Source organism: Gopherus evgoodei, chromosome 4 (genome assembly GCF_007399415.2).
Source record: "Gopherus evgoodei ecotype Sinaloan lineage chromosome 4, rGopEvg1_v1.p, whole genome shotgun sequence".
Taxonomy (NCBI): domain Eukaryota; kingdom Metazoa; phylum Chordata; order Testudines; family Testudinidae; genus Gopherus; species Gopherus evgoodei.
In genome coordinates this window covers 51,964,367-51,991,512 of record NC_044325.1, presented here as the reverse complement: position 1 = coordinate 51,991,512, position 27,146 = coordinate 51,964,367, and the positions used below count along the sequence as shown (strand labels likewise).

Here is a 27,146-nt window from a genome sequence, read left to right as displayed (position 1 = left end):
CAAATGCAGGTATAGAAAAGCCAGTTCAGCAAAGCTGATTCACTTTTTTTTATGTTGTATTTGATTGCACATTGAGCACAGTTATATGCTATAAAGTAAAAATAACATGTTTACCTGTTTATATTCCTCTCTCCATATTCTTTACATTGGCCAGTATTTTCAAACTTGAGTGCTTATTATAAATAGCAACCTAAGTAATGTGATTGATTTTTAGTGGTGTTGAACCCCTGCAGCTCCCATTAACTTCAGTGGAAACTAGATGATCAGCACTTCTGAAAAACAGGCCACTTTATTCAGATGCCGAAGTTTAGGAAATCAAGGTGAAATTTTCAAAGGCCCTCAGTTTCTTGAAACTTTCACTCTGAAATTTGGAAATTTTGGCTATAGTATCTAGGTGATCTATTTATTTAATATATAACAGTTGACTCTGCAACATGAAGCTAAGATTGTGCAGGTTTTCTGTTGATTAAGAAACCACAGAGCCTTATAACATGTCAAATTTGGGTGAAAGTTATTCCTGGCGGGTTTGCAAAATTCTGGTCATCCCTAGTGCTTAACTTTGTTTGCCAGATAAACACAATGTGATTAGTGTTATCAGCATCATTCTAAAATATGGAAAAGTAGATTTTGTGCCCAGGTTGACAAACTTTCTTCATATTTTTGCAAGGAAGATGTTGGAAATTGGACATCAACAAAATTGTGTGTATTAGATTTTTATCCCACAGTTTTTGTCAGTTTCTGCCTTGCATAATTATTTCTATTGTTTTGATCTTTAAATGTGTCTCTGCTCCTCAGAGAGAATAGCAAATCTGAGTTCCTTTTTGAAGATATTTTCCTGCTAATAGCCAAAAATGTCTTTTTTTAAAAAACAGGTCCAGTTGTGACACTTTTTGTAATGCAGTGTAGTGGTAGCCGTGTTGGTCCCACGATACTAGAGGGACAGTGTGGGTGAAGTAATGTCTTTTATTGGACCAAGTTTATAAAGTTAACTTATAAAGTTGGTCCAATAAAAGATATTACCTCCCACAGTTTGTCTCACTTCTTGTAATAATATGTCACAGTTCATGAAATGAAACTTTAAACTACCAGACTGTAAAACACAGCACATAAAACCTCCAGGGTTCAAAGTTATATAATACAACAATTGTTTACTGAAATGTCAGAAAGTGATGTTTGCAAGTTAAGTACTGTAGTTTGGGTAGCATAAGAGATGTTTTGTAACAAATGTGCTTCATAATCTTGACTTGAAAGGCAGCAATCTTGCAATTAATATGAAATATATGATATATTAATATTTATAAACTGAAGATAAAATAAAAATAAAACAAAATTACTTTGTTGCTGAGCCAGAAATCTAGGGGCTATGGGGACACTGTTTAAAACGGTCTATTCATTTTAAACTAATACTTTTAAGATCTCTTTTTGAGATCTATTTCTCTGATGCCATATGCGGATAGATATAATATACTAGCATTGATACTAAGACTCCAGGTTTGAACATTCTTTTTTAACTTAACAGGTTTTGGGGCTTGTCCAAAATATGAGTGTTTTCCAGTGCCCAAAATGTAAACATGAGACCCATATTTTTGGAGCTGATGGTGTGAGAGGTCTAGCAAAAACTCTTGGACTAGATGTTTTAGGTAAGAATACGGATATGATTTTTATTCTTGATGGATGAATTAATGAAATGCATAAGGAAAACTCTGCTTGAAAAAAGTATGGGACAGCATTACTGTGATACTGTATGTTCAAATAATGGTCAAGTAGAAAAAAAGGTACAGTAATAATCTTAAATTGCTGAGTTTCATTACAGTTTTTATGCTGTTTATTATCATTGTCTCAGGATTTTTTCTTTTAATGAAATGCTGGCTAGATTTGGAAGTTTGTGACAAATATGGCTAATACTCACATATATAGGGCCACAGGTGGGATAGTGTCTATGGTAACTCCATCCACTGGATCTCAGTGATCTTGACTGTCATCTAGACTGTAAACTCTTCAGAACACGGACTGTTCTGATATCTATGTATTATATATCATACAACATATAGTATTATTTATCAGATACATTATATAATTGTTAAATAATAAAGTGGTACTGGTAATTATGGTGAAATTTAGTAACATGCATTCAGTGACATTTGGGACCTAAACTCTTCCCATTTGAGTCCGTGAGAGTTGGACCATTGACTCTATTGGGAACAGGAATGCGCTTGTTTGGGAAAACTTTGTAATCTGAACAGCAATGCATTAGGCCCATTATTTTTGTGCCTACATATAGAATATTGAATTGTTGCATTTTGCACGGCGAGTAAGTAGTTTACATCTTGTTTTGAATCACACACACACTGGTTGTCAAAGGTCAGTTATGTCTAGAGCACCTTAATTATTGTTAGTTGGGATTTCAGGATTATACTGGATTGCAAAATGTGGTTTCAAAAGAAAATTGATCTTGACTCATAAGGAATTCAAAACAAGAATTGTTCACATATTGATTTAATGTGGAATTATGTATAATTTTAAAATGTGGATTAATTGCTTACCTTTTTAAAAAATAGCATGTTTAAACCCAAGTGATCAGGAAGAGGTTATAAAATATAAAAGCATATTTAAGTTGGTAAATGAGATAATTGTGCATGCTAATGATGTATCTCCATGTATTACTGTAATTATGTCAATGATATTCCACAGCTTGTCATTAAAATGAATCAGGAAGTTCATTTAAAATCTTCATAAAGACATCAAGGTCTGATACAAATCTAACATAGGAATGGAATTTAGAATTGAAGACGCACATTTAGGGTCACCTGGTGGAAGCATAATGTGTGGGAATCAGAGTCAAAGGGGATTGCTGCAGCCCTGGCTTTATGCTGGTGGGTGCAAAGTCTCCATCCACAGTGGCACAAGGTGCTTGGTCAGCCATTGATCTCCATAAGTGGCTTTTGCTGCCCCCAAAATGGTAAAGTTGGCCAGGAATGGGAAGTCAGGGTGAAGCCAAGGGATTTGCTGATTTGGCAGGAGGGAGGAAGAGGTTTGAAGAGGAGTGGATACAAACATAATGTTATCCAGCTTCTCATTAAAGAGCATGAATGTAGTGATGTAACGGTTAAAATTAGTTTATATTGTACATAGAAGCATAGGAATTACCGTACTGGATCAGACCAGTATCGTCCTGTCTACAAGAGTGGCCAGTATCAGGTACTTCAAAGGAAGAAAACCTGCAAGAATCAGTTATGAGATAACCTGCCCATACGGAATATCTCCTTCCAATGCCCAATAGTTAGAGTTTGACTTATGACCAAAAGTTCTGAGGGTTTATATTACATCTTCCAAAGCTCTGGGGTGTGTTTTTGTTCATATTTATAAGTAAAAATGTGGACATTCTTGTTATCCTTGTAAATGTCTTTTGAATCCTACCAAGAGCTTGGCCTCAATGTGTATGTCTACACTGCAGTAAAACACCTGCAGCTGCCCTATGTCAGCTGACTCAGTCTTGTGGTGCAGCTGACACGGGCCAGCCGAGGGTGTTTATTGCACTGTAGACATACCCAATGATACCGTGTGACAAGTTACCCCCCCGCCCCCCCCCCCCCCGGTTAACAGTGTTTTGAGTGAAAAAGTGTTTCCTTTATCTGTTTGGAATTTGCCACTTTTTAATATCATCGAATGTCCCCCTTGTTCTTGTATTATGAGAGAGACTGAATTGAAGTTCCCAACATAACTTTTCAGTATCATTCATTATTTTGTATGTTTTTTATCATGCCACTTTTTTAATCTCCTCATTAAAGGAAATAGTCCAAGTCTTGTCATTCTTCAGATGAGAGATTATCAATCACTAATTATTTTTGCCCCCATTTCTGGAATCCTTCTATTTCTCTAAATGCTTTTTGAAAGGGAGTGACAAGAACTAAACACAATATTCCAAATGAGATTGTACTGATTTATATAAGGAAACATAATAATAATTTCTGTATTATTCTCCATTCTATCCTATTCCTTATGTAGCCTAACATTTTTATTTTTGTCCATATTGACCAATACCAGGTCTTTTTCTTTGCTTGATACAATTAACTGTTTAAATTATTCTCTCCAATTCATGCATTTGTGCATTAACTAACACTGAATGAGTCCATCATTATGTTGCCCATTCATCTATTGTGAGGCAAACGTGCAGCCAAATCAGGGCTGCTTGCTTAGCTGCCCTTCCAACATTGTCTCCTGGTGCTTAGAGAGCCAGATTTGTGGGTAGTCCTGTTGGCATATGTTGTCAGTGTGCTCCTCATGGCCCAGGACCCTGGTGACCTGGTGCAGGTGGAAGCTTGCCAAGCCATCTACTTGGCAGCCTCTTTCAGCTGGGTCAAGAGCTTGGGCCTGAAGGTCGGGGATGGCTGGCAAGTGAGCTCCCTCCCACCTGCGCTGTTATTAATTGCATCATATCTATGTAACTTTCAAAGAATTTAAGATCTGCTGTCAGCAAACAACTTAGCCAATGCCCCCTTAATCTGTTCTTCCTGAGGTATAAATTCCCAGTGTTGTTAAGGAAACACCAAACGACACAGATGTAACCTTCCGATAAAGTAATTGACACAGGCAGTATTCCTTTCCAAAACGATGTATTGTTTTAGTAAAGTAACTAATAATCCCTACTGTGATATGACCTAAAAATCCTAAACCAGGCACAAAATCCCTGACACCAATCTCTTACTGCAGGTTAAAGAGCATTCAAATTATAATAGCATATAATTTAAATGATTCTAAGTGAAGTGATTTATTACAGCACTCCCAGCCATCTGGTAGAGTGTGGGCCTGCTGCTGTGTCTTAGTGTTCACCTTTCTGTCACCAGTCTCTCCCCACTAGAGAATTGGGTAGATCTCGAGGCCAGGGTGGGTGACTGGTTGCAGAAGTGACCGAAGCTGCTCTGGTGCCTTTCTCTATGAGGGAGGGCACAAGTGCTTAACCAACTGGCCCTGTCCATCCTCTGGCACCAGCTCAACACCCTGAGCCTGCCCCTAGACATTCCGGTCAGCCTCCAGAAGATCCTGGAGTTTTTCTGGCTCGGGCTGCACTGGGTCTCTGCAGGTGTCCTGAGCCTTCTCTGGAGGAGGGAGAAAGGGCCTGCTCTGTGTCTGCAGTCAGGTCTGTGTCTTCCACCTCAAGGCCCTGTAGAATTCCTTGCAGTGCAGGTAGTAAGGCATGGAGTGCGCTGGCACATGCTTTCATCCACCCCCTCTGAGGGCTCCGATACAACCAGTAGCTCTTGTCCTCCAAAACCAATCTGAGCTGCCGGTCTTTTACCAGGATCTCCTCAGGACCCATGAGGAGGAAGCTGGATGAGGGGTTGCTCTGCGACTATGAGACCTACTTCTGCTCCTCCTTCAAGCCACGTCTCTGGGCAGAGTTCCTCTGGGCCATGCTCTCTGGATGCCTTTGAGGAGCTGAGGACGCTGTCTTGAGTCTTCTGCTTGGTGTCCCCATCTGGATTCCTGATTTTGAACCTGTGACCCCCCCTGCCATTTCCATCCCTTTGTTGGTTGTCTCCCATAATCATTTGATACCTGGGTCTGGTGGCTGGTCCCCTTAGACTGTGAACAGGGGCCTTTAGATGTGGGCAGGTTTCTGCTCACCCATCCCCATGCTTCAGTAGGTGTACTGACTTACCCTTTGCACAGAGCCTGCCGTGACTCAGCCTTCAGGCATGCAGCTGCAGCCTATATCCCAGGCTCAAGTATTTCCTCAGCCGCACCAGAGCTGCAGATCAGTCTGTGCAACTACCCAGTCAGAAACCCTCGTTCTGCCTCACAGAGTCACAGACTCTTGAGACTCCCCTCCTGCTCTTGACCCTATACCTGTTTCTGCCTCAGCCTTGCCCAAGCCCTGCTCCAATCTTGTCCTTGCCCTACCCTGCTCTTGTTCCAGCCCTGTTACTGACCCACTCCAGGCTTATCTCTCCCTCCTGAACTTCCCTGGACTCTGACTACCTGGCTTTGATCTTTGAGCTGTATCTAGATTCTGGCTAAGACTGTGACTTGGCTTGTCCCTGGACTCTGACCACCTTGCTTCAACCCCTGGCTCCTATTTGTACTCCAGCTGTGGTACTAATTCTGGCTTCACTATGGACCCTGATCTTGGTTCTGACTCTGATCTGTCCCCAGATCTCGATTCCAATGCTACACTTGGCCCAGTCCCGACTCGAAGTCTGGCTTTGACCTCTGGTCCAGCCACTAAGCCTGACTACTGAGAGGTAGCACTTGACACTGAGCTTGGAAGACTCTGATGTTCTTGAGTCTTCTCAAGTTTTGACTAAATAATTTTGCGTCATCTGCAAATTTTGCAACCTCACTGCTCACCGCCTTTTTTATATCATTGATTAATATGTTAAACAACACTGGTCCTAGTATAGAACATTGTGACACTCTACTATTTAAATTTTATCATGAAGAAAATTGGCCATTTCTTTTCCGTGTCTCAGCCAGTTTCTGATCCATTACTTTAACCAACACAACATAAATACTTAGTTTCTCTAGTAGCTTCTTGTAAGAAGCTTTGTTAAGGGCCTTCAAAAGTTCTAATAAAAGTGCATCAACCAGTTCCCCTTTATCGATTTCTGTATTAACATGTTCAGTTAATTCTAACAGATTTGTAGAGACATTTTCCTATGCAGAAGCTATGCTGGTTAGACCCTAATAAATTTGTGATCTCCTAGATCTCTTATAATTCTATTTTAATTGTTTTTCAATACATGTATCAGATAGATAAGTAAGGCTTACGTGTCTGTAATATCCCAGATCGCTTCTATCACCTTTTTAAAACACACAACAATTGCTACCCTTCAATCCCCTGGTATAGTAACTTCTTTAAAAAATAAGAGTTTGCATGTTTTTGTTAGGAGCTCAGCAACTTCATTCTTAGATATAATGTGAACTCTTGGGCATATACCATCAGGACTCCATGGATTTGTTGCTTTTTAGTTTATCAGTTTCTTCCAGCCCTTCTATTTTGTTATCTCACTCTCTGATAGCGCTTCATTGTTATTACCAGAAAAGAGTAGGTCCCAGGCAGGTGTGCTCTGTGGTGAAGAATCGTGCAAAGAAATCATTTAGTTTCTCAGCAATATCCTTATCTTCCTTAATTGTTTGCTTTACCCATAGTGGTCCAGCAGACCCACTGATTCTCTTGCAGGTTTTCTGCTAATGTACTCACAGAATAATTTGTTTCTTTTTATACCTTTAGTTACTCTCTTTAACTCTATTAGGTGCTTTTGTAAATCACCCTGGGCACCTATCTGCATCTTTAAGCACCTAAATACCTTCGTAAATGTGGCCCTGAATCCTTTTGAGAACAGTAGGAGATGGCAGCCATTTTGGAAAAAGGCAGTTCTTTGTGTAATTCTGTTGCTGCTGAAGCAGTAAATTTTAGTTGTGAAGACCGACTGCAAAAAATTACTCTGAATCCTAAAAATAATAGTCTTCAGAATGTGGCCTATGCACTAGATTCTCAGAAAATTCATTTTGTGCCAAAAGCGTAAGTATTGAGCAATTTTGGGGAGGATGGAGCGTAGTCTTCATATATAACAGAAGTTGCATGTCATCTTTACGTGTAGAATTCAACTGAACCCTAATTGTGGAGTCAAGTCCTACAATTCCATACTTTTTTTTAGTTTATTTTCTTTCTTGTAGGGTCTTTTTCACTAGCATCCCTAACTTTTTTTTCTAAATCCTCTTTTAAAGTTCAGTACAAGATTTCAATGCCTTTCCTCCTCTAATGATGTTGAACTTAAAATTTATTTTGGTCACCATTATAAAGGGGCTCAATTACAGATACTTCTTGGACCAATGCTTGTATGTTACTTACGTCTAAGGGTTTGACAATACCAGGGCCAGCTCCAGGCACCAACGGAGGAAGCACGTGCCTGAGGTGGCACATACTAAGGGATGGCATTTCATCCCTTCTTGGGGCGGCACAATCTGGGCGGCTTTTTTTTTTTGCTTCTGCAGTCCGGGCTTTTTTTTTTTTTTTTTTTTTGGCTTGGTAGAGCCGGCCGGACAATACCCATGCTTGCATCTGTTTATCTAGAGTTCTGTTTTGAAACTGCTTTAATTTAGTCAAGTTTATATATGAACACTTATTTCAGTTTAGCTATTTTTTCATTTACCTTAATCTGGTATTAAAAATAAATTAAGTTAAAGCAAAATAACACACTTACTAGCCAAACTAAGAGTACCTACACAGGATTTTACACCAGTTTAATTAAACTGATTTAAAAACACACTGTTAGTTAAATCAGTGAAACTTCTGAGTATAGACAAGGCCTGCGTGAAGAGTAGTCAGGCCTCCAGCATGCTGTAAACGTAATACTGGCAGAAGATCAGTTTTTAACTGGATTTTATCTAACAAGCAGTATCTGTGTTGTGATATAATAATTATAGGAACTTTAAAAATTTACTATAGTTAGTGCTGGAAAAAAATTTCAGAATTAAGTGAAAATATCCAATGGGCTGATAAATGATTTTTCCTTCAGTACATTTTTCTTTTATAACAGTTCCCTGCTGATTACACAAGCAAAACACACAGTAGTTAGCCCTTGTAAAAGAGAATGAGTTGAATATACAGCTAGCACTTAATTAAATCAATGGCCTACTAAGGACTATAGTACCTTTTGTTGTTTGGCAACAAAATGTGCTATAGTTTGGATATTGATTAATATCTCAAAACACTGTTGAAAATACAAAAGTAAGAAATGCGTTGAATAGTATGTTATCCTGACGCTCAAAGAAGTGTTTTTATTTTGTACCCTTCCAAAATGTCTAGACCATAGAAATGTCTCGGTTTGAGCTTTTCTGCTTCTCCAGAAAGCAATAAAGCAAACTTCCTGTCATTACAGATTACTGCAAAGCAATCTGTTCTTTTTCCAGAAAATGAATAAATTTGAAATATATTTGGTACTAATGATTAAGGACATGTGGAACTCTGCTGCAGCTAATTTTAATTTTAAATGCTAATTTTAGAGATTAAGTAATTCTAAGGATAGCCTGAACTGAAATATGATTTCAAGTAGCTTCAGGGCTAGTTTAATGAAATGAGCTTATGAAATATTAAGTCTTTATGTAAATACGTTTTGGTGTTTTTAATGCAGGAGACATTCCATTGAATGTTAATATAAGAGAGACCTGTGATGCCGGCCAGCCTATTGTCATCTCACAGCCTCAAAGTGACATGGTAAGTTTAGTGCTATGCACTTAAAAAAACAACCAAACAAAAACAACAAACAAACAAAAATACCCTGAGAGTGGGGAGAGAGGAGGGAAAAGTCTCTGTTATTTTAAGAAGAGAAACCTTCTAAGGAAATAAATCCTGAAAATTGAATTAATCGATGTACTTGCTCAAAAAATGAGGTTCCCAGGTATGTGGGTTGTCCTTTCTGTCTTTTTCTCTTTGTGCACATGTTTTTGTTTAATTAGTCTGAACCATAGTCTCTGTAGCAAAAGACTCAGTCCAGATGCTTGCATGCCAAGAAGAGGAAGAGTCAGTGTCAGGCCACATGAGATCTAACTAATAACATACATCTTCTGAAGCTGTCTGTTGATCCTTTGGTAGTTGAGCCATGAGAGGATCAAAGGGGAAGGTTAGTTCTGTCAAAAGATCTGTGTAACAAGAACCTGCACAGGTTAGCAGGAAGTGGAGGAATTTGTAGGCAATAGGAAATGGGATTTTTCTGTGAAATCACCATAGCATTTTATTGCCAAATGAAAGCACGGGTGTATTGAGAAAGTGGGAATGAAACAGACTTATCTTTCCAGAAAAGTAGTTTTGTGCGTGAGATATTGTCATACTTGTTGACAGTACAGTACTTTTCTGCCTAGTACATCTTTCTCTATCCTATGCCTGTCTCCTCTGTTTGGATGTTAAGCTCTTCAAAGCAGGGATTGTCTACTACCTCATTTGTACAATGCCTGTCACAATAGGGCTCTATTTTTATACAGTGACCAACATTCTGCAGTTAGATGGTTAGAGAGGTTCTATGAGGTCAGATTCTAATCTTTAATATATGACATCCATCATCATGTTTCTCAAATAAACTAAAATTGCGGCTGTTCATGCATGAAAAAACAGCATTATCAACCATTTATCTTACCTTCAAAGCTTCCCTTAAAGACAGTATTGATTCTCAATTATTTTCACTTTCATAGTCCTCATTTGGTGCAGCAGTAGCCATGGTTAAGGAATGCGGCATAAGGACACAGGTTGCAAAATGCAACATTACTCCCTGTTCATTGCAAAAATAGTAACTTGTTCAGTCCTCAGTTTGAGGATATTACTGTTTTGACACAGGCATGCCAATGCTCCACACCATGTTCAGCCTTTGAAAGGTTTAGCATAACATTAGAATGGTCAGATGTGAGAGAAATGAGCTTGCACGTGAGGCAGTTCACTATTTCAGTTACTTCCTCTTGGCAGGAAATATGATCAGTAGAGCACAGCTGTGTGTTGAGAGCATTTCTGGAGATGACAGAGTGGTTGGGATCCCACTGTCTTCAGAAAAGGCAGAAGGCCCAGCATAGTTAACATACTCGAGAACTGAATTGGATTCAAGACAGGGTGTATCATGGATACCCAGAGACAGCTTAGGTAATATAAAGGTGTTGATAAGGATGATCAAAAGTCCTACGAAAGCCCCTCTAAAATAGGTATAAATAACAATTGTGGTATTTAAATTTTGCATGTAAGGCAGGGGCCTTTGCTAGGGTCTTTTCTGCCCATGTGTTGGCTGTCACTTCTGGAGCTAAGAAGCCTCATCGCTTTGTCAGGATGACCAAAAGAAGGAAGGGAAGATTTGGATTAGGGGAAGCATTCTTATAGCAGTTTAATGGGTTATCAGTTAAGTGATCCAATTGGATGCTAGGATCAGAGTTAATGGGAACTGTCTGACACCTCTTGGAAAATTGTTTTTGGAGTTCATTACCAAGGGAATTGGTGTGCATAGAGGTGGCCTGAGGAGTGGGCAGAGCATAGTATAATAAGAGATTACTTCTGTTAAGTTTTTTTCTGATATTGTGGCTGTCACTATTTGAGTTGAGGAATTTAGAAATAAATGGTTTTGGTTTTGGTGTGACAAACAGGCAGAGGTTCACTTTAATTCAGAGTCAATGAAGTAATGTGGCTGGTAAGGGCATATGTATTGCACTGCCATTTATTTAACATATTTTCTGTGTAGTACATGTTTCTGGTGTTGATAATGGGATTGTCCGTGCTCTGTCTCAGTTTCAGGTTGACAGATTACAGAACCTAGTGCTGTTAGCCAGCCAAAACCCACAGGTGATGCCTCACAGTTTGTGGAACCATGGCTCCTGACAGATTTAGGATTGGTGGAAAATTCCATTGCCCCAAGGACATTAAGGGTTTATAAGGCTAGTTTTGTTGAGTTTGCAGATTAGCATTAAGGAAGCCTTCCGTATATTTAGTCCATCCCTGAGTTTCAGGTGGTGAATTATGCGGTGTCTTTGGTGCATTGTAGATTGGCGCCATCTGCTATATTGAGTCACCTTTAGAGCTGGGCATATAACTGATTTTTTTGGCTTGGCCAGCAAACTGTGGAATTCCACTTTTTTTGTCTGGCAGTATTTTATGCCAGTTTTCGGGGTGTGTGTGTGTGTAGAGGTAGAGTGACAACTCCTCAACACTTCTTCCTTGCAATATACCTCCGCCCTCCCTTTAAATAAATACCCACAGAGCCCAGTCCACGCAGCATTGATGAAGAAGGGACTGTGCTAATTAGGCTGTACTTACAGACACCCTCTTTCTGTTTTCAAAGCGTTTCTGCCCCTTTTTGTGCTCTTCTGCTCCCCTCAGCCCCACAAAGCAACAGGAGGGAGTTTTTGACCTCTAGATAACTGTCCAGTAAGTTATTGATAAATTTGAAATTGTCTATTTTTTTTAAAATTTCCACAGATGAAATGCTTGCTTCCAGAAGGATGAACTATAAACTAATTTCTGTTAGAGAGCCTCCAAATAACAAAGGAAAAACTATAATCTCTAAAGATGAATCATTTTATATTGATAGGAAAGTGTCTGCGAGTCTGGATACAAACTCAAAATCCTCTTCATCTCCCCATGCCCTTTCCACCCAAAAAGAAAAAAAACTTCTATTTTGGTTGCAAGCCATCTTCTGTTGCTTAGTAATGAGAGAATAAACAACTGAACTCAGCAGTATTATTCAAGTCTACAGATGGCACATTAAAAAGATCATGAATAGGAGAAAAAGTTCAATATATGTAGAGTTGAATTTGTGTAATGTGTAATTTCAGATCCTGTTTAGATCTTTCACATATGTTATTTGTGTTACTGCCATTTTATTAGCTTCGAATAAACAACTGAATTTCTCACCAAGGTAAAGATTTCACTTTTTAATCGCTTTGGAGGAAACAAGTCTGGGTCAAATCACCTAATTAAACTATTCTCTAACCTTGAGGTAGAAAATTTAATATTGCATTTCTGAAATCTTTTAAAACTGAAATGTGTTGTTAAAAAGTGACCTACAGTTTTATGTTCCATTCATTGGTATGTGTATATTGATGTTTACTGCCCAAATCCTGGTTCAGTCCACAGGAACTAAGTTGCATGTATGGTGAAGGGTTATCTTCTCATAAGACCTGGACACACATGGCCAAGCAATGGCTGCTACATCTAGGGATGGGGAAGCGTAGTGTTTCGTGCTATCCCTAGGTAGGGTTATGAGCTATGGATCTGTGTTCTGCACAACTCTCTGGCCACTGTGTAAATCAGTGGGCAGATTACATCAGCTGGGGCAGCTCAAATAAAGCTGAAATGTTAAGAGTTTAGATCCACATCTATTTCCTCAAGGTTACTGTATTAATAAACTGAAGATGGAAAAAAGCTCAAAATAAAACAAAACACTACGTACCAGACCTTTCCTGCTTTGCACAGGTGGGAAGTGGGGAGGGCACATACTTCTCCTGATAGTCCTTTACTGACTGCTATGAAGAGTTTCACACTGGAGCTTTCTTAATCTTGATTCTCTCCCATCTGCTGCCTTCCCCTGTGTAAGAGGCAGGAAGCCTTATGTCTGGCTTCCTGTAGGTCACATGCTTATTCCAAGTCATGTGCCATGTGCCTATCGCTACCAGTTTTAAAGGGGCCAAGGGCACACTGGGATGTCTACATACACCTCAAAGCCTAGTGCCTTTTTTCACACATTATTCCCAGTGATAAAATGTATATACCCTGTCCTTTGAGTCATAGATTTGTGTAGTTTAAGGTCAGAAGGAACGATTAGGTCATCTAGTCTGACCTTATTTATATCACAGGACATTACGTTTCACCCACTTACCACAGTAATTGAGTCCAATACCTTTTGATTGATGTAAGGATAATTTGTGTTTGGCTAAAGCATATCTTTCAGAAAGGCATGCAGGCTTGATTTGAAGACATCAAGGGATACAGAATTGACTGCTTCCATTGGTAGTTTTTCCCAGTGCTTAATCCCTCTCACTGTGCAGAATTTGGGCTTGATCTGTAATTTTAATTTGTCTGGTGTCTGCTTCCAACCACTTGTTCTTGTTGTGCCCTCCTCTGCTAGATTAAAGAGCCCTTCAGTACCTGGTATTTTCTCCCTATGAAGATACTTATAAACTGTAATCAAGTCACCTCTCATGCTGCTTTTTGAGTTGAACAATTTCATCTCTTTAAATCTCTCAAAAACTAAACCAGTTGAGCCTGTCACTGTAATCCATTTTCTTTAGCCTTCGAATCATTGTTGTGGCCCTTCTCTTTGCCCTCTCCAGTTTTCCGGCATCCTTTTTAAAATATGGAGCCCAGAACTGGATGCAGTATTCCAGTATCAGTTTCACCAGTGGCGTATGCAGAGATAAAATCACTTGCCCGCTCTTACTCACTTCTGTCTTGTTTATACATCTAAGCATCACATTAACCCTTTTTGGCACAGCATCACACTGGAAGCTCATGTCGAGTTACTTATTCATTATGACCCCTAAATACTTTTCAGAGTCGCTGCTTTTCAACATACAGTCTACCATTCGGAGTATATGGCCTGCATTCCTGGTTCCTAGATATATAAATTTTCATTTGGCTGTATTTTATTTGAATGGACCCCACTTACCAAGTGATCTAGGTCACACTGTATGGCTGCCATGTTCTCATCATTATTTACCACACATCCAATCTGTGTCATCCACAAATTTTATCAGCAGTAATTTTATATTTACTTCCAGATCATTGATGAAAATGTTGAATAGTACCAATCCTGTGGGACTCCACTTGAAACACCTCCATTCAATACTGATTCCTCACTGACAACTACACCTCTACCTCGATATAACGCGATCCTCCGGAGCCAAAAAATCTCACCGCCATATAGGTGAGACCACGTTATATTGGGTTTGGTCCAGTACAGCGTACCAGCAAGAGCCAGTACGCTGTGCTGGACTGGACCGGCTTCCCTGCCAGTGATTTAAAGGGCCCAGTGCTCCAGCCACTACAGGGATCCCTGAGCCCTTTAAATCACTGCCAGAGCTCTGGTAGTGGGGCTCGGGTGGGGATTTAAAGGGCCTGGGGCTCCCTGCAGCGGCCAGAGCCCCAGACCCTTTAAATCACCGCCGGAGCTCTGGCAGCAGGGCTCGGGTGGGGATTTAAAGGGCCTAGGGCTCCCTGCAGCGGCCAGAGCCCCAGACCCTTTAAATCACCGCCGGAGCTCTGGCAGCAGGGCTCAGGTGGGGATTTAAAGGGTGTAGGGCTCCCTGCAGCGGCCAGAGCCCCAGACCCTTTAAATCACCGCCGGAGCTCTGGCAGTGGGGCTCGGGTGGGGATTTAAAGGGCCCTGGGCGCCACACAAATTCAGATATAACGCACTAAAGCAGCGGGGCTCAGGTGGCTCTTTAAAGTGCCCGGAGCTCTCCTCTGCTTTACTGCGTTATATCTGAATTCGTGTTATGACAGGTCGCGTTCTATCGGGGTAGAGGTGTAATTTTTAAGATCTGTTAGCCAGTTCTTAGTCCATTCAGTGTGTGTTCTGTGGATATTGTATAGTGCCAATTTTTTACTCGTATATAGGTAATTGAAAAATGTCTTCTCTTCCCAGTCTCATTCACATGGTTAGAAGGGAGAGATTATTATCTTGTGTTGGATGCAATATCTTTTTTGTGTTAGAAAATTATCATATCATTTTTAGAAACTCCGAGACCTCTAGCATGTGGCTTCTAACCTGAAGACTTTAATCACAACACAATTTTATTTTCTACATGTTGCAGACATGTGTTTAAGGAATAACTCATCCTGTTCTCTGATATGATTCAGTGGTTGGTAACAGGCCTCCAACCATAGGCCTCTTGGGCTTTATTAGTTTGCACATTGATCTGTATGCAGTAACAATCCTGTGGCTCTGAGTTATCAGTAACTCTAAAACAGGTAATGGTGTTAATGTAGAGTGCCCCCCCGCACACACACCTTTCTTGCTTACTCTGTCCTTCCTGAGCAGTTATAACCTGCGATTTTAACATTCCAATCACGCAAGTCATCCGACCGAATTTCAGTAATGTCAGATATATCAAATTTCTTCTCATCAGTAAGAATTCCCAGTTCCTCTTGCTTGTTTCCCAGACTCCTATTACTCGTATATAGGTAATTGAAAAATGTCTTCTCTTCACAGTCTCATTCACATGGTTAGAAGGGAGAGGATTGATATACTCTCCCTTAGCAGAGGGACGATCATAGCTGTACATAATAAGTGTAGAGGCTGCACAGAAGTATGGTTGGGCCAGATGGTTGGATTAGGCCAGAGGTGGGCAAACTATGGCCCGCGGGCCAGATCCGGCCTGCAAGCCATTTTAGGCTGACCCATGAGCCATACCATGTGGCTCGGCCCCGTTTTGGCTGGGGTGCAGGGCTGGGGCTGGACCACGCGGCTTGGCCCCACTCTGGCATTCCAGCTGAGGCTCTGGATCGGGGCCACACCACGGGGCTTGCCCCATGCCCCAGCCCTGATCCCCCTACCGCTCTCCAAATCCCTTGATCCCAGCCTGGAGCACTCTCCTGCAGCCCCAACCCCTCATCCCCAGTCGCACCCGAGAGCCTGCACCCCCATCCGGATCCTGCACCCCTCCTGCACTCCTGCCCCAGCCCTGATCCCCCTCCCACCCTTCAAACCCCTCGGTCCCTGTCCAGAGCACCCTCCTACACCCCAAGCTCCTCATCTCCAGCCCCACCCCAGAGCCCTCACCTCCTCTTGCACCCCAACTCCAATTTTCTGAGCATTCATGGCCCTCCATGCAATTTTATTCCCCGATGTGGCCCTCAGGCCAGAAAGTTTGCCCACCCCTGGATTAGGCACTTCTCCCCATCAGAAAGTTGTGTTCAGACAAGTCAAAGATAGCTGCCTCTATGAGCCAGCCCCTTCTTGTGGAAAAAGAGGAAAATGCTCTCTAGAAAAATCCCTGCTCTTGGACACATTCATGCTTTGGTTGCATAAACTAGCTGGGTAGCTGTTTTTGGTTTTGTTTTTAAAAAGATGGCTAGTGAAAATCTTGAGTGTGGGAAGATCTTTTCCTTTTTTACCTTGACCAGAGTCTGAAAAATCCAGTTTAAAAAATGAATTGGGTTTCAAGGCCTTGAAATTTTAGTCACCACAGCCTGCAAAGGGATGTATAGTCTACCTCTATTGAGACGCCGTGACCTGTCTCCTCACTCCTCCTCCTCTGGAAGTAGAACATCGTTTTTGCAGTGCATCGGGTTTTATATGCATATTGTGGGTAAGGGGGAGCAGGATTGCCCCTCATCTTTGATGGGAATTTTATGGAAAAGTGACGGCTTGACTGTTGAGGTATAGGAATGTGACTTTATAATTCCGATGACTTAAGTCTAACTTAAAGAACTAACTCCAAGACATACCTCCTGTTTGTACTACTTAGTGAATTGTGAACAGAGGTTTTTTATACATTTTCATTTCATTCTGTTTCACTCAGTGATGTCAGACTTGCTTGTAACTAAGTTGTGGAAAATTATTTCTTAAAACATTTTTTTGTGGGGTTACATCATAATTATATGCAAACTAATTCGTCATAACTATGCTGTCTCCATACTTTTCTTCTGTACTATATTTTGAGGACTATAAAAGTGAGTTGTGGTGGCTGGTTTTGCTGATGATGAAATTACCCTAAATCATTCTCTTATTAAAGAGCTTAACACTTTATACGGTAAAGTAAGAATTTTTGAAGCATGTATAGTACTAAACGGTAAACAGAATTGTATCTAATAATTTGGGATTCTGTTTTAAAAAATGGCTTGCCTTTTCCAAAACATCATAACTGTGCAAATAAGACAAGCTTATCACACTGGTATAGAATTGTATTCTACAAATGTGTTGAAGAATGTTAAGTAACTCTTAGCACAAGACTTATTTACTATCTGGTAGGAATGATTAAACAGAACTAAATTCTTCAGAATCTCTTGGAGAGTTTCTTCAGTTAGTTATTTGTCACCTTGATTTAGCACTGCTTTATAAGTGCACAGATTGGTAGATTAATGGTTGTAGAGAAGTCTGCAACTGTTTCATTTAGTTACATTATACAGTACCCACAGAAACTGTCATTATAGAATGGGCGTATGGAGGAAATATGAGAGACACATTAATGGTGCTAGTCTTCTTAAAAAATGCTAACTATAATTACATTATTAGAATTGCATTTTTGAGCCTCTCTCATAGGCAGTATTAATGTTCTAAATTGCTTTCAAAAGAAAAAAAAAACTGCCTCCAAGCTGAACTGCAGAATAGGAAATACTGTTGTTCATCCTGGTAGTTCTTATTTTAAACGAGTCTTAGCAGTGTCAGCATACTGCTACTGCGCTTGAGGCTGACCATGCAAAGACTTAGGTAAGTGAGTCACTTTCCTCTCGTAAGTAATTCTATTGACTTCAGTGGGATTGCTCACATGAATAAAGTTAATCATGTGCCTTTGTCTTTGTAGCACTTTGGCCCTTCATTTGGTCAATTGTGATTATATTATATGCACCTTGTGTACTATTTATAAAGACCTTGATCCCGCATTCCTTATGTACCCGAAACTTGAGGGCCAGTTCTGTGGATGTGTGAACACTTAGGTAACAAGAGGTGCACCTAATATCACAGTGGTAAAGCAGTGGGGCTGGGAATGGCAGAAAGAAGGATGGAGGGGTGAGAGTAGGGAAAAAAAGTGATCCAAGTAACTATAGGCCTGTTAGTTTGACATGTATAGTATGTAAGGTCTTGGAAAAATTTTTGAAGGAGAAAGTAGTTAAGGACATAGAGGTCAAAGGTAATTGGGACAAGTTACAACATGGTTTTACTAAAGGTAGATCGTGCCAAACCAACCTGATCTCCTTCTTTGAGAAGGTGACAGATTATTTAGACAAAGGAAATGCAGTAGATCTAATTTACCTCGATTTCACTAAGGCATTTGACACGGTTCCACATGGGGAGCTATTAGTTAAATTGGAAAAGATGGGGATCAATATGAAAATTGAAAGGTGGATAAGGAACTGGTTAAAAGGGAGACTCCAACGGGTCATATTGAAAGATGAACTGTCAGGCTGGAAGGAGGTTACTAGTGGAGTTCCTCAAGGATCAGTTTTGGTACCAATCTTATTTAATCTTTTTATTACTGACCTTGGCACAAAAAGTGGGAATGTGCTAATAGAGTTTGTGGATGACACAAAGCTGGGGGGTATTGCTAACATAGAGAAGGACCGGGATATCATTCAGGAAGATCTGGATGACCTTGTAAACTAGAGTAATAGTAATAGGATGAAATTTGATAGTGAAAAGTGCAATTCATGCCTTTAGGGATTAATAACAAGAATTTTAGTTATAAACTGGGGACACATCAGTTGGAAGTAGCAGAGGAGGAGAAGGACCTTGGAGTATTGGTTGATCACAGGATGACTATGAGCCGCCAATGTGATATGGCCGTGAAAAAAGCTAATGCGGTTTTAGGATGCATCAGGCGAGGTATTTCCAGCAAAGATAAGGAGGTGTTAGTACCATTATATAAGGCACTGGTGAGACCTCATCTGGAATACTGTGTGCAGTTCTGGTCTCCCATGTTTAAGAAGGATGAATTCAAACTGGAACAGGTTCAGAGACGGGCTATTAGGAGGATCCGAGGAATGGAAAACCTGCCTTATGAAAGGAGACTCAAAGAGCTTGGCTTGTTTAGCCTGGCCAAAAGAAGGCTGAGGGGGAATATGCTTGCTCTTCATAAATATATCAGAGGGATTAATATTAGGGAGGGAGAGGAATTATTTAAGCTTAGTACCAATGTAGACACAAGAACAAATGGGTATAAACTGGACACTAGGAAGTTTAGACTTGAAATTAGACGAAGGTTTCTAACCATTAGAGGAGTGAAGTTCTGGAACAGCCTTCCAAGGGGAGTAGTGGGGGCAAAAGACATATCTGGTTTTAAGACTAAGCTTGATAAGTTTATGGAAGGGATGGTATGATGGGATAGCCTAATTTTGGCAATTGATCTTTGATTATCAGCAGGTAAGTATGCCCAGTGGTCTGTGATGGGATGTTGGATGGGATGGGATCTGAGTTATTGCAGAGAATTCTTTCCTGAGTGCTGGCTGGCGAGTCTTGCCCACATGCTCAGGATTTAGCTGATCGCCATATTTGGGGTCGGGAAGGAATTTTCCTCTGGGGCAGATTGGCAGAAGCCCTGGAGGTTTTTCGCTTTCCTCTGCAGCATGGAGCATGTGTCACTTGCTGGTGGATTCTCTGCAGCTTGAGGTCTTCAAACCACAATTTGAAGATTTCAATAACTCGGACATAGGTTAGGGGTTTGTTATAGAAGTGTATGGGTAGGGTTCTGTGGCCTGCTTTGTGCAGGAGGTCAGACTAGATGATCATATTGGTCCCTTCTGACCCTAAAGTGTATGAGTCTATGAGGTACGGGAAGCATGTTGGGGGTTTAACAGTTAAGGTAAAATCACTAGAACAATTTACCAAGGCCTTTGGTAGGCTCTCCATTGTTTGAAATCTTTAAACCAAGACTGAATGCCTTTCTAAAAGATATGCTGTAGTTCAGACACCAATTATTGAGCTTTACACAGGGATTACTGGGTCCAACTCTATGGTCTGTGCTATACAAGAGTACTGGTCCTTTCTGGACTTAAAGTCTATGATTCTATGATCAATTTGATAATGAACCTGGCTCTGTTGGCTTTTAAAGTTGTTAATGGAAGAGGACCTTGGTATATATAATAAGACCGTCTCCTTGAATGTTATTTTGGTGAGCGTCCATGTTCTGACAGCATCTACCTTGTTAGGGACTCCACCATCATACCACAGGTTAGTGTGTGATTGACCGTTACTGGGGTGATCCTTAATCACTTGGAATTTGGTTCCTTTAGATATCCACATGGATCTCTTGGAAAAATGGTCTTTTAAAAATATTTTAATTTTGAATCCCTGTTGACTTTATGTAATAATCTCCTTAGTGCACCCCAGTGTGTAATGATCTAATTCACTTGGCTTTTTAGTATTTTATTTGTTTTTTGTCTGAAGTTTGAAACTGTGTATGCAGCACCTCAACCAACTTGGCAGGATGGAGGAACTTGAGGAATAATTTTCTGTCAGGGACGAAAGGGCCCTTCACAATAAACGAAGTTTATCCTGGAAGAACACAAACACTGCCTGCTGGGCAGGGCAGATTGCTCAGCTGAGTTTTGGACTGAAATTTAAAAAATAACTGACCATATTTGGAGTTGATTTTTCCTTGATACTTACTAACACTTTAAATAAAATAATAGTAATTAAAACTTAACAACAAAAAGACAACACTGAAATTGAAATACTTCTCTGAATGTGTGTGAAAGAACACAGAATGAACAGAAGTTTTTATATTTCTTATGCTTTCATATAGAAAACAAAAGGTGATTGATATGTTTTTGTTTTTACAGGCCAAAGCCTATCTAAGGATAGCTACTGAAATAGTAAAGAGATTGCCAACTCCTCCAGCATGATGTGCTCATCTTGGGTATCTGTGATCAGAACTTAATAGTAAAGTGACTCGATGGTGTAAGCAGTGGTGGAACAAGCAGAAATACATAAGTCTATGGATTATATATTGTATTTGTAAGAAAATTGTTTTGAAATTTAGGAAACAAAGTTTGAAAGTATCGTTATTTTTTTTGTCATGACATCATTTGGTTACATTCAAATGGATTGAAGGATTCAGAAGGAAAATGGGTGGTACCTGACATTTATATATGGTCGTCCACTGCTGATTTTTAATATCCTTGAACAACAAGGACAAAATGTATCATTCAGCAATGGAGTTTCCCTCAGTTTTAACATGAAGGTTCAGCCTGTGGAAACTCCAGTCCCAGAATACAATGTACCATCTTTGTCCAAGCAGCAAAACTCAAAAGTGGACCGTGGCATGTTGAGGATTATAGGCACACAAGTGTAATTTCCCCAATCTGCAATTTCCCCAATTTATGTACATTTTTATTCAGACCTTGGTGCTCTTGTTAAATTGCCAACATGGCCTTAAATTGGGCAAAGCATCAAGGACTTAATTAGCCAGCTGAAAACTGTAATTACCATATGTTTGTGTACATCTCAACTTAAACCTCAAAAACAATATGATAGATCTGCATATTCTGTAATGATTTTTCCTAATTCAAGAACAAATTTCTTCCCTATTGGATTATATTGGGTTATAAGGTAATTTCTACTTATGGGATAATGGACTATATGACCTGTAGGCAAATTACTTGCCTGCTTTGTGTTATGTTGAACCTATACAGAAAACTAGATAACCGTACATTATAAACCGCATATCATATCTGAGCTCAATTTGGCATGGGAAATCAATTAAAAAAATAAATTAGTTTTATGACTGCATATAAGCATGTGTTTCCAAATCAAAGTAACAATGCAGGATCTGAATGTATACACGAAAGATGTAACTAAAGAAGCAAACTAAGATACGATCTTCAAACTGCAAGACTTCTTTTTATTTTTATTGTCTTGTCCTATGATCCTTCTTTTTCTGTTGGTACAATTTCTATGGACGTAAAAAACATGATTCTGTAGCACAGGCTTCCATTTACAATTAGAAGTTTGAATTTATATTCAGACTATTTCACACCATTCATATAGAGACTTTTGCCATTGACTTCACTAGGGCCTGGATTCCACCCTTTATGTATACCATTGTTCCTGTCGCTTTTCTTCTCTTGAAATAATATGACATAAAATAGAATTTGGCATTCTTTGAGCCTGGGAACACTTAAAACATATGCACTGAAAGTCAAATTTAAAACTTTGCTTCAAATTATTAATTGAATCTCAGACTTTAGTGGAGTTTTGTAAATATGAAAAATGACTGATTTTTTTAACTTAGCTTTCATTTCTGTACTTGAAAAAAGTGCAGAGAAGTAAAATTGCACTTCAGCTGTTTCAGTAGCCATGTTATTTCCAGCTTTTGGATTGTACTTTTATTCAAACATAAGTATCCAATCATTTGCAATTGTCTAGTGATATATTTTACAAAAATTAAACACTTAATGGTGTGCTTCCTCTTCTCACTTCATTGGTAACTATTTGCCTTGTTGGTTTGGTAAAAAGTTTTGCCTTTATATAGGCATTTCTGATGCACCCACCATAGTAATATTAATTTATCTGCATATGTGTATGTCTGTAAACATTTGTAGGGCTCTCATCAGCATAGCACTGTAGGACATGTTAACTCTCATTGCGAAGCTTGGATTTCCAAAGTTGTTTTTCAAGTTTAAAAAAGTCTGTCAGGCTTGCCAAATTTAGTATTCATTATCTTCACTCTTGATGTTAGCAAGTTCGTGAGTGGCTAATGACATTTCCAGTTCAGGATTAGGACTATCAGAATTCAATTAAAGGGCTGTTTGTTTATCTTTCATGTTTCTCCACATCCTGGGTTGGTCTGAGGGATCAAGTTAGGTTTTTATAATGTCTTTTATTTTTTTTTATTTTTTTCTTAAAATAAAACGCTAGATTTTACTCTTTCTAGTCTTGCTGCTATTAAGCTGCCTTTAATACCTTTCGGTTAACTACCAGTGTCCCGGGAAAACCTGCAAACATAGTTTCCAAAAGAATATGCAAAATGTTTTTTAATTAAATGCCTTCATGAAAGGATTGCCCTGTGCATATTTGTAAATAATGTTTAATGCTCATGGGGCTGCCAGTGGGTGTTGAGCATCCACTATATTTTTTCCGTGGGTGCTCCAGACCTGGAGTGTCCACAGAGCCAGCACCTATGCTTAAAGGTTAATTGGATTGCCGTAAAATATGATGAGTTTGCTCTGTAAGATGCTCCATGGCTCAGCATGTCTGGTTACCTGCTCTGTGGACAGGTGGTGTATGGGTGCATTTGGTGCAAGGAGCTCATAGCCTTCAGAGACCTATAGAGACTGGGAGTGGCTGGCTCACTACAAAAGCAATTTCCCCTCTCTTGGTATTGACACCTTCTAATCAATTATTGGGTGTGGACTACATCCACTCTCCCTGAATTGGCCTTCAACATTGGTTCTCCACTTGTAAGGTAACTCCCTTCCCTTCTATTTATGCCTGTATCTTTAATTTTCATTCCATGCATCTGAAGTAGTAGGTTTTTTACCCACAAAAGCCTATGCCCAAATACATCTGTTAGTCTTTAAGGTGCCACTGGACTCCGCTTTGTTTTTGTGGCTACAGATTAACACAGCCACCCCTCTGATACTTGGTATGAAATGAGGATATTAATATAATAGACATCACAGAATCTTAGTGAAATGATGAATCAATTAGGACAATAATACCAGGCACAAAATATATCAGAATGACAGACCAGGTCATGCTTATGGGGGAGTGGCACTATATGTGAAAAAGCATAGAGTCAAATTTAGTAAAAATCTTCAATGAATTAAACAGTACTGTAGACTCTCTGCATAGAAATTGCATGCTTCAATAATAAGAGTAAAGCAATAGGAATATAGTACCGACCACCTGATCAGGGTGGAAATGGTGACTGTGAAATGCTTAGGCAGATTAGGGAGACTTTAAAAATAGAAAACGCTATAATAATGGAGGATTTCAGCTATCCCCATATTGACTAGATACATGTCGCTTCAGGACAGGATGCAGAGATAAAATTTCTAGATACCATTAATGGCTGCTTCTTGGAGCAGCTAGTTCTGGAACCCACAAGAGGAGAGGCAATTCTTGATTTAGTCCTAACTGGAGCACGAGATCTGGTCCGAGAGGTGAATAGAGCTGAACCACCCAGTAACAAGTGACTTCAGTATAATTAAATGTAACATCTTTGTGGTGGGGAAAATACCAAAGGATCCCACCATGGCAGCATTTCGTTTCAGAAAAGGAAACTACACGAAAATGAGGAAGCTGGTTAAATAGAAATGTCACAAGAGTGAAATGTCTGCAAGCTGCATGGAAACTTTTTAAAAACACCATTTTAATGTTCTTATGTATGTTATGTTGTTCTAGTGTGCGTATTTTAATAATTACCTGTTAAATAATGCCAAATAAAAGTATTTCAAAAATGACAGCACAGTAGTTAGCAACAGACTGAAACATGTTTCTGGATCAGGATAGATCTGAAAGCAGAAATAAAATTTAGAATTACTTCAAAAACTTGACCCACCTAACTTTTTACTAGATCAGTATCTGGTATTCCTGGGAATTAATGAACAAAGCCATCAGGTTCCTTCACTAATTGATGCATCTAAGGCTTTATTTCCTTTTGTAACAGATTTGAAGAGAGATGTAAAATCAACCTTTAAATGGAAAACAGGGTCTAGTTCAAGATACACTTGACAGAAACTTATGCACTGTAAGAAAAGTACATATAAATTTTCCGTGAGAAGTTTATTTAAATGTTTAGAAAATTGGAATAAGTACTTTATTTCCTTAAGTGTGTGAGTGTATACACACAAACATATATATATATATATATATATACACACACACACATATATATATAAAAAATATATATAAAACACTTCTACAGCACTTCAAAGCTTCAAACAATCTTTGAAAAACAAAGCTTTTAAAACAATCATTAGCAGTTGATTGACATTTTTCAACTGCTTTTATGATTTTTTCTCAAAGGTTTTATACCTTTGTCAAGATCTTCAGATAGTTTGTTTCCTTTATGCAGCCACGTTCATGGTGCTACATTTACCTTGCATCCATTGAAGTTAATGGCAAAGCTCCCATTGATTATCCTTCTGACCAAGTAGGGCAAGATTCTCACTGGAACCAGTCAATATTTCTCAATAAGCATCTTAGTGACATTCGGCGCTAAGGGGCAATATGGGGTCTGTGATTTAGTGTCAGAATTAATTAATAATGAACTGGGTTTTTATTATTAACAATATTTTAATAATTTAGCAGTACCTACAGGCCAGGGCCCCATTCTACTAGATCAGTGCTTTTCAACCTTTTTTCATTTGCAGATCCGTAAAAAATTTCGAATGGAGGTGTGGATCCCTTTGGAAATCTTAGGCATAGTCTGAAACTCCCAGGGATCCATGGACTACAGGTTGAAAACCACCGTTTTATGGTAACAACAACCTTTCGCAGACCCCATAAACAGTTTGCTGGCCCCCAACTGTCTGGAGACCACAAGCTGAAAATCACTGTGCTATGCACTGTACAGCATACAACAAAGAAACAATCCCTGCCAACTTTACAATCCAAGTATCAGACTATATTTTCTGATTTCAGTTTTGCATCCTAAGACATATCAGAGAAAAACAAATACCATTTTTTGTACCCAAAGAGCTTTACTTTTCCATTATCTTCACATATACGGGGGGGGGGGGGGTGTTTCTGCTCTCTTTTCAGCAGGTAGAGGGCAGATGCAGCTTACCTTTCCTTATGTATCTATTACCCTCAGTATCTCTGTTTATATGAGTACTGAACCAAGTATTCACAAATAAAACCTCTTTTGGAGTACGTGAGTCTTGAGAATAAGCTTGGGGGGATGAACATCTGTTGTCCTTTAACATTGTTTAGAAGGCTCACAGACCCTTTTAAAGTATTTTTCACTCAGACCACTGGGATTTTCTAATACTTGTGTTATTTCCTGTGAACCAAACATTGTTTCATTTTTCCTGGAAGGGCAGGGGGACCCAAACCCTGTGAATGTTTTCTGTGACTACACAGGGTTTCGTTTAAGAATAAAAACCTAAGGTCACTTTTTCTGTAAAACATTTAATAGATTCTTTTAGTATGTGAGGGATTTTTCTTTCCTTTTTTTTTTTCTTCCCTGCAAGGGGAAATGTTTTTTTCAGACTAATGTTGGAGAAAATGTGATGATGTAATTTTAAGTCCACTTTAGGTGTATATTTGAGAAGACTAAATGGTTGGCAAAAATGGTATTTTTAAACTTACTGTGTCCTGTGTCCTAAACTTACTGACTGTCCTAAGATAGATCTGTGTTTCTAGTAGAATGTTATCGATCTTTTTTTTTAGATCCTATTTAAAAAGATTGAGTTAAAACAAACTCAAAGAGCCTAACCATTTCATTGTTCCACAGAGTTGTGCATTTCTGTGTGAGAGTTGATTGGGGAAAGGGAAGATAGGCTATGATGAGTTTATATGTAATTTTGTCTACTGAATCAGGCGGTTCCTATGTTTCTTTCTGGAGGACAATATTCCGTGTCAGCTTTTGTCTCGGATCCGTGATGCTGCCAATTAATTACATTTTAGATTGAAGCAGTCAGAATTCAGCTTTACACTAACCCCTTCCTGTTGGTGAATAATTGGATCTAGTAGCTATTTTAAAGAGTTACTTTTTGAAACAAGTGTTTAAAAGGCTGGGAAAATGTGCCTCATAAGCAGCTAAGCTTTGAAACCTTAGTATAAGAAACCCACTTCTTTGTGAATGCAAGCACTATTGTAATACCTTAATATCCTCAGCTTTTAGAAATCCTGTGACTATGTGGTGTTTGCTCATTTTACAAATGCCCCTTCAGTTTTGAATTCATTTATCCACAGTGTAAATAAACCCCTTATTCTAATAGGGTTTTCTATGCCTATGGTTAACTAAACTAGAAAGTTATTACTTGGAGAAAAAGTGATAGAATTGTTTGA

At 39.3% G+C, this 27,146-nt stretch overlaps 1 protein-coding gene across 11 annotated transcripts in view; it reads left to right on the top strand.

The window, feature by feature from the left end:
* Window positions 1–22,588, top strand: part of NUBPL (nucleotide binding protein like) — a 151,177-nt gene extending 128,589 nt beyond the window's left edge. For 10 of the 11 annotated variants that reach the window (XM_030559324.1, XM_030559321.1, XM_030559323.1 and 7 more), the window contains 3 exons: window positions 1,520–1,640; window positions 9,135–9,217; window positions 20,969–22,588. In XM_030559324.1, coding sequence (XP_030415184.1) covers window positions 1,520–1,640; window positions 9,135–9,217; window positions 20,969–21,031 — 267 coding nt within the window. In that variant the 3' untranslated portion in view covers window positions 21,032–22,588. Of the gene's footprint in view, window positions 1–1,519; window positions 1,641–9,134; window positions 9,218–11,947; window positions 12,313–20,968 lie in introns of those variants that run through there. The other variant, XM_030559322.1, reaches the window with a different exon arrangement.
* Window positions 22,589–27,146: the final 4,558 nt, after the last annotated feature.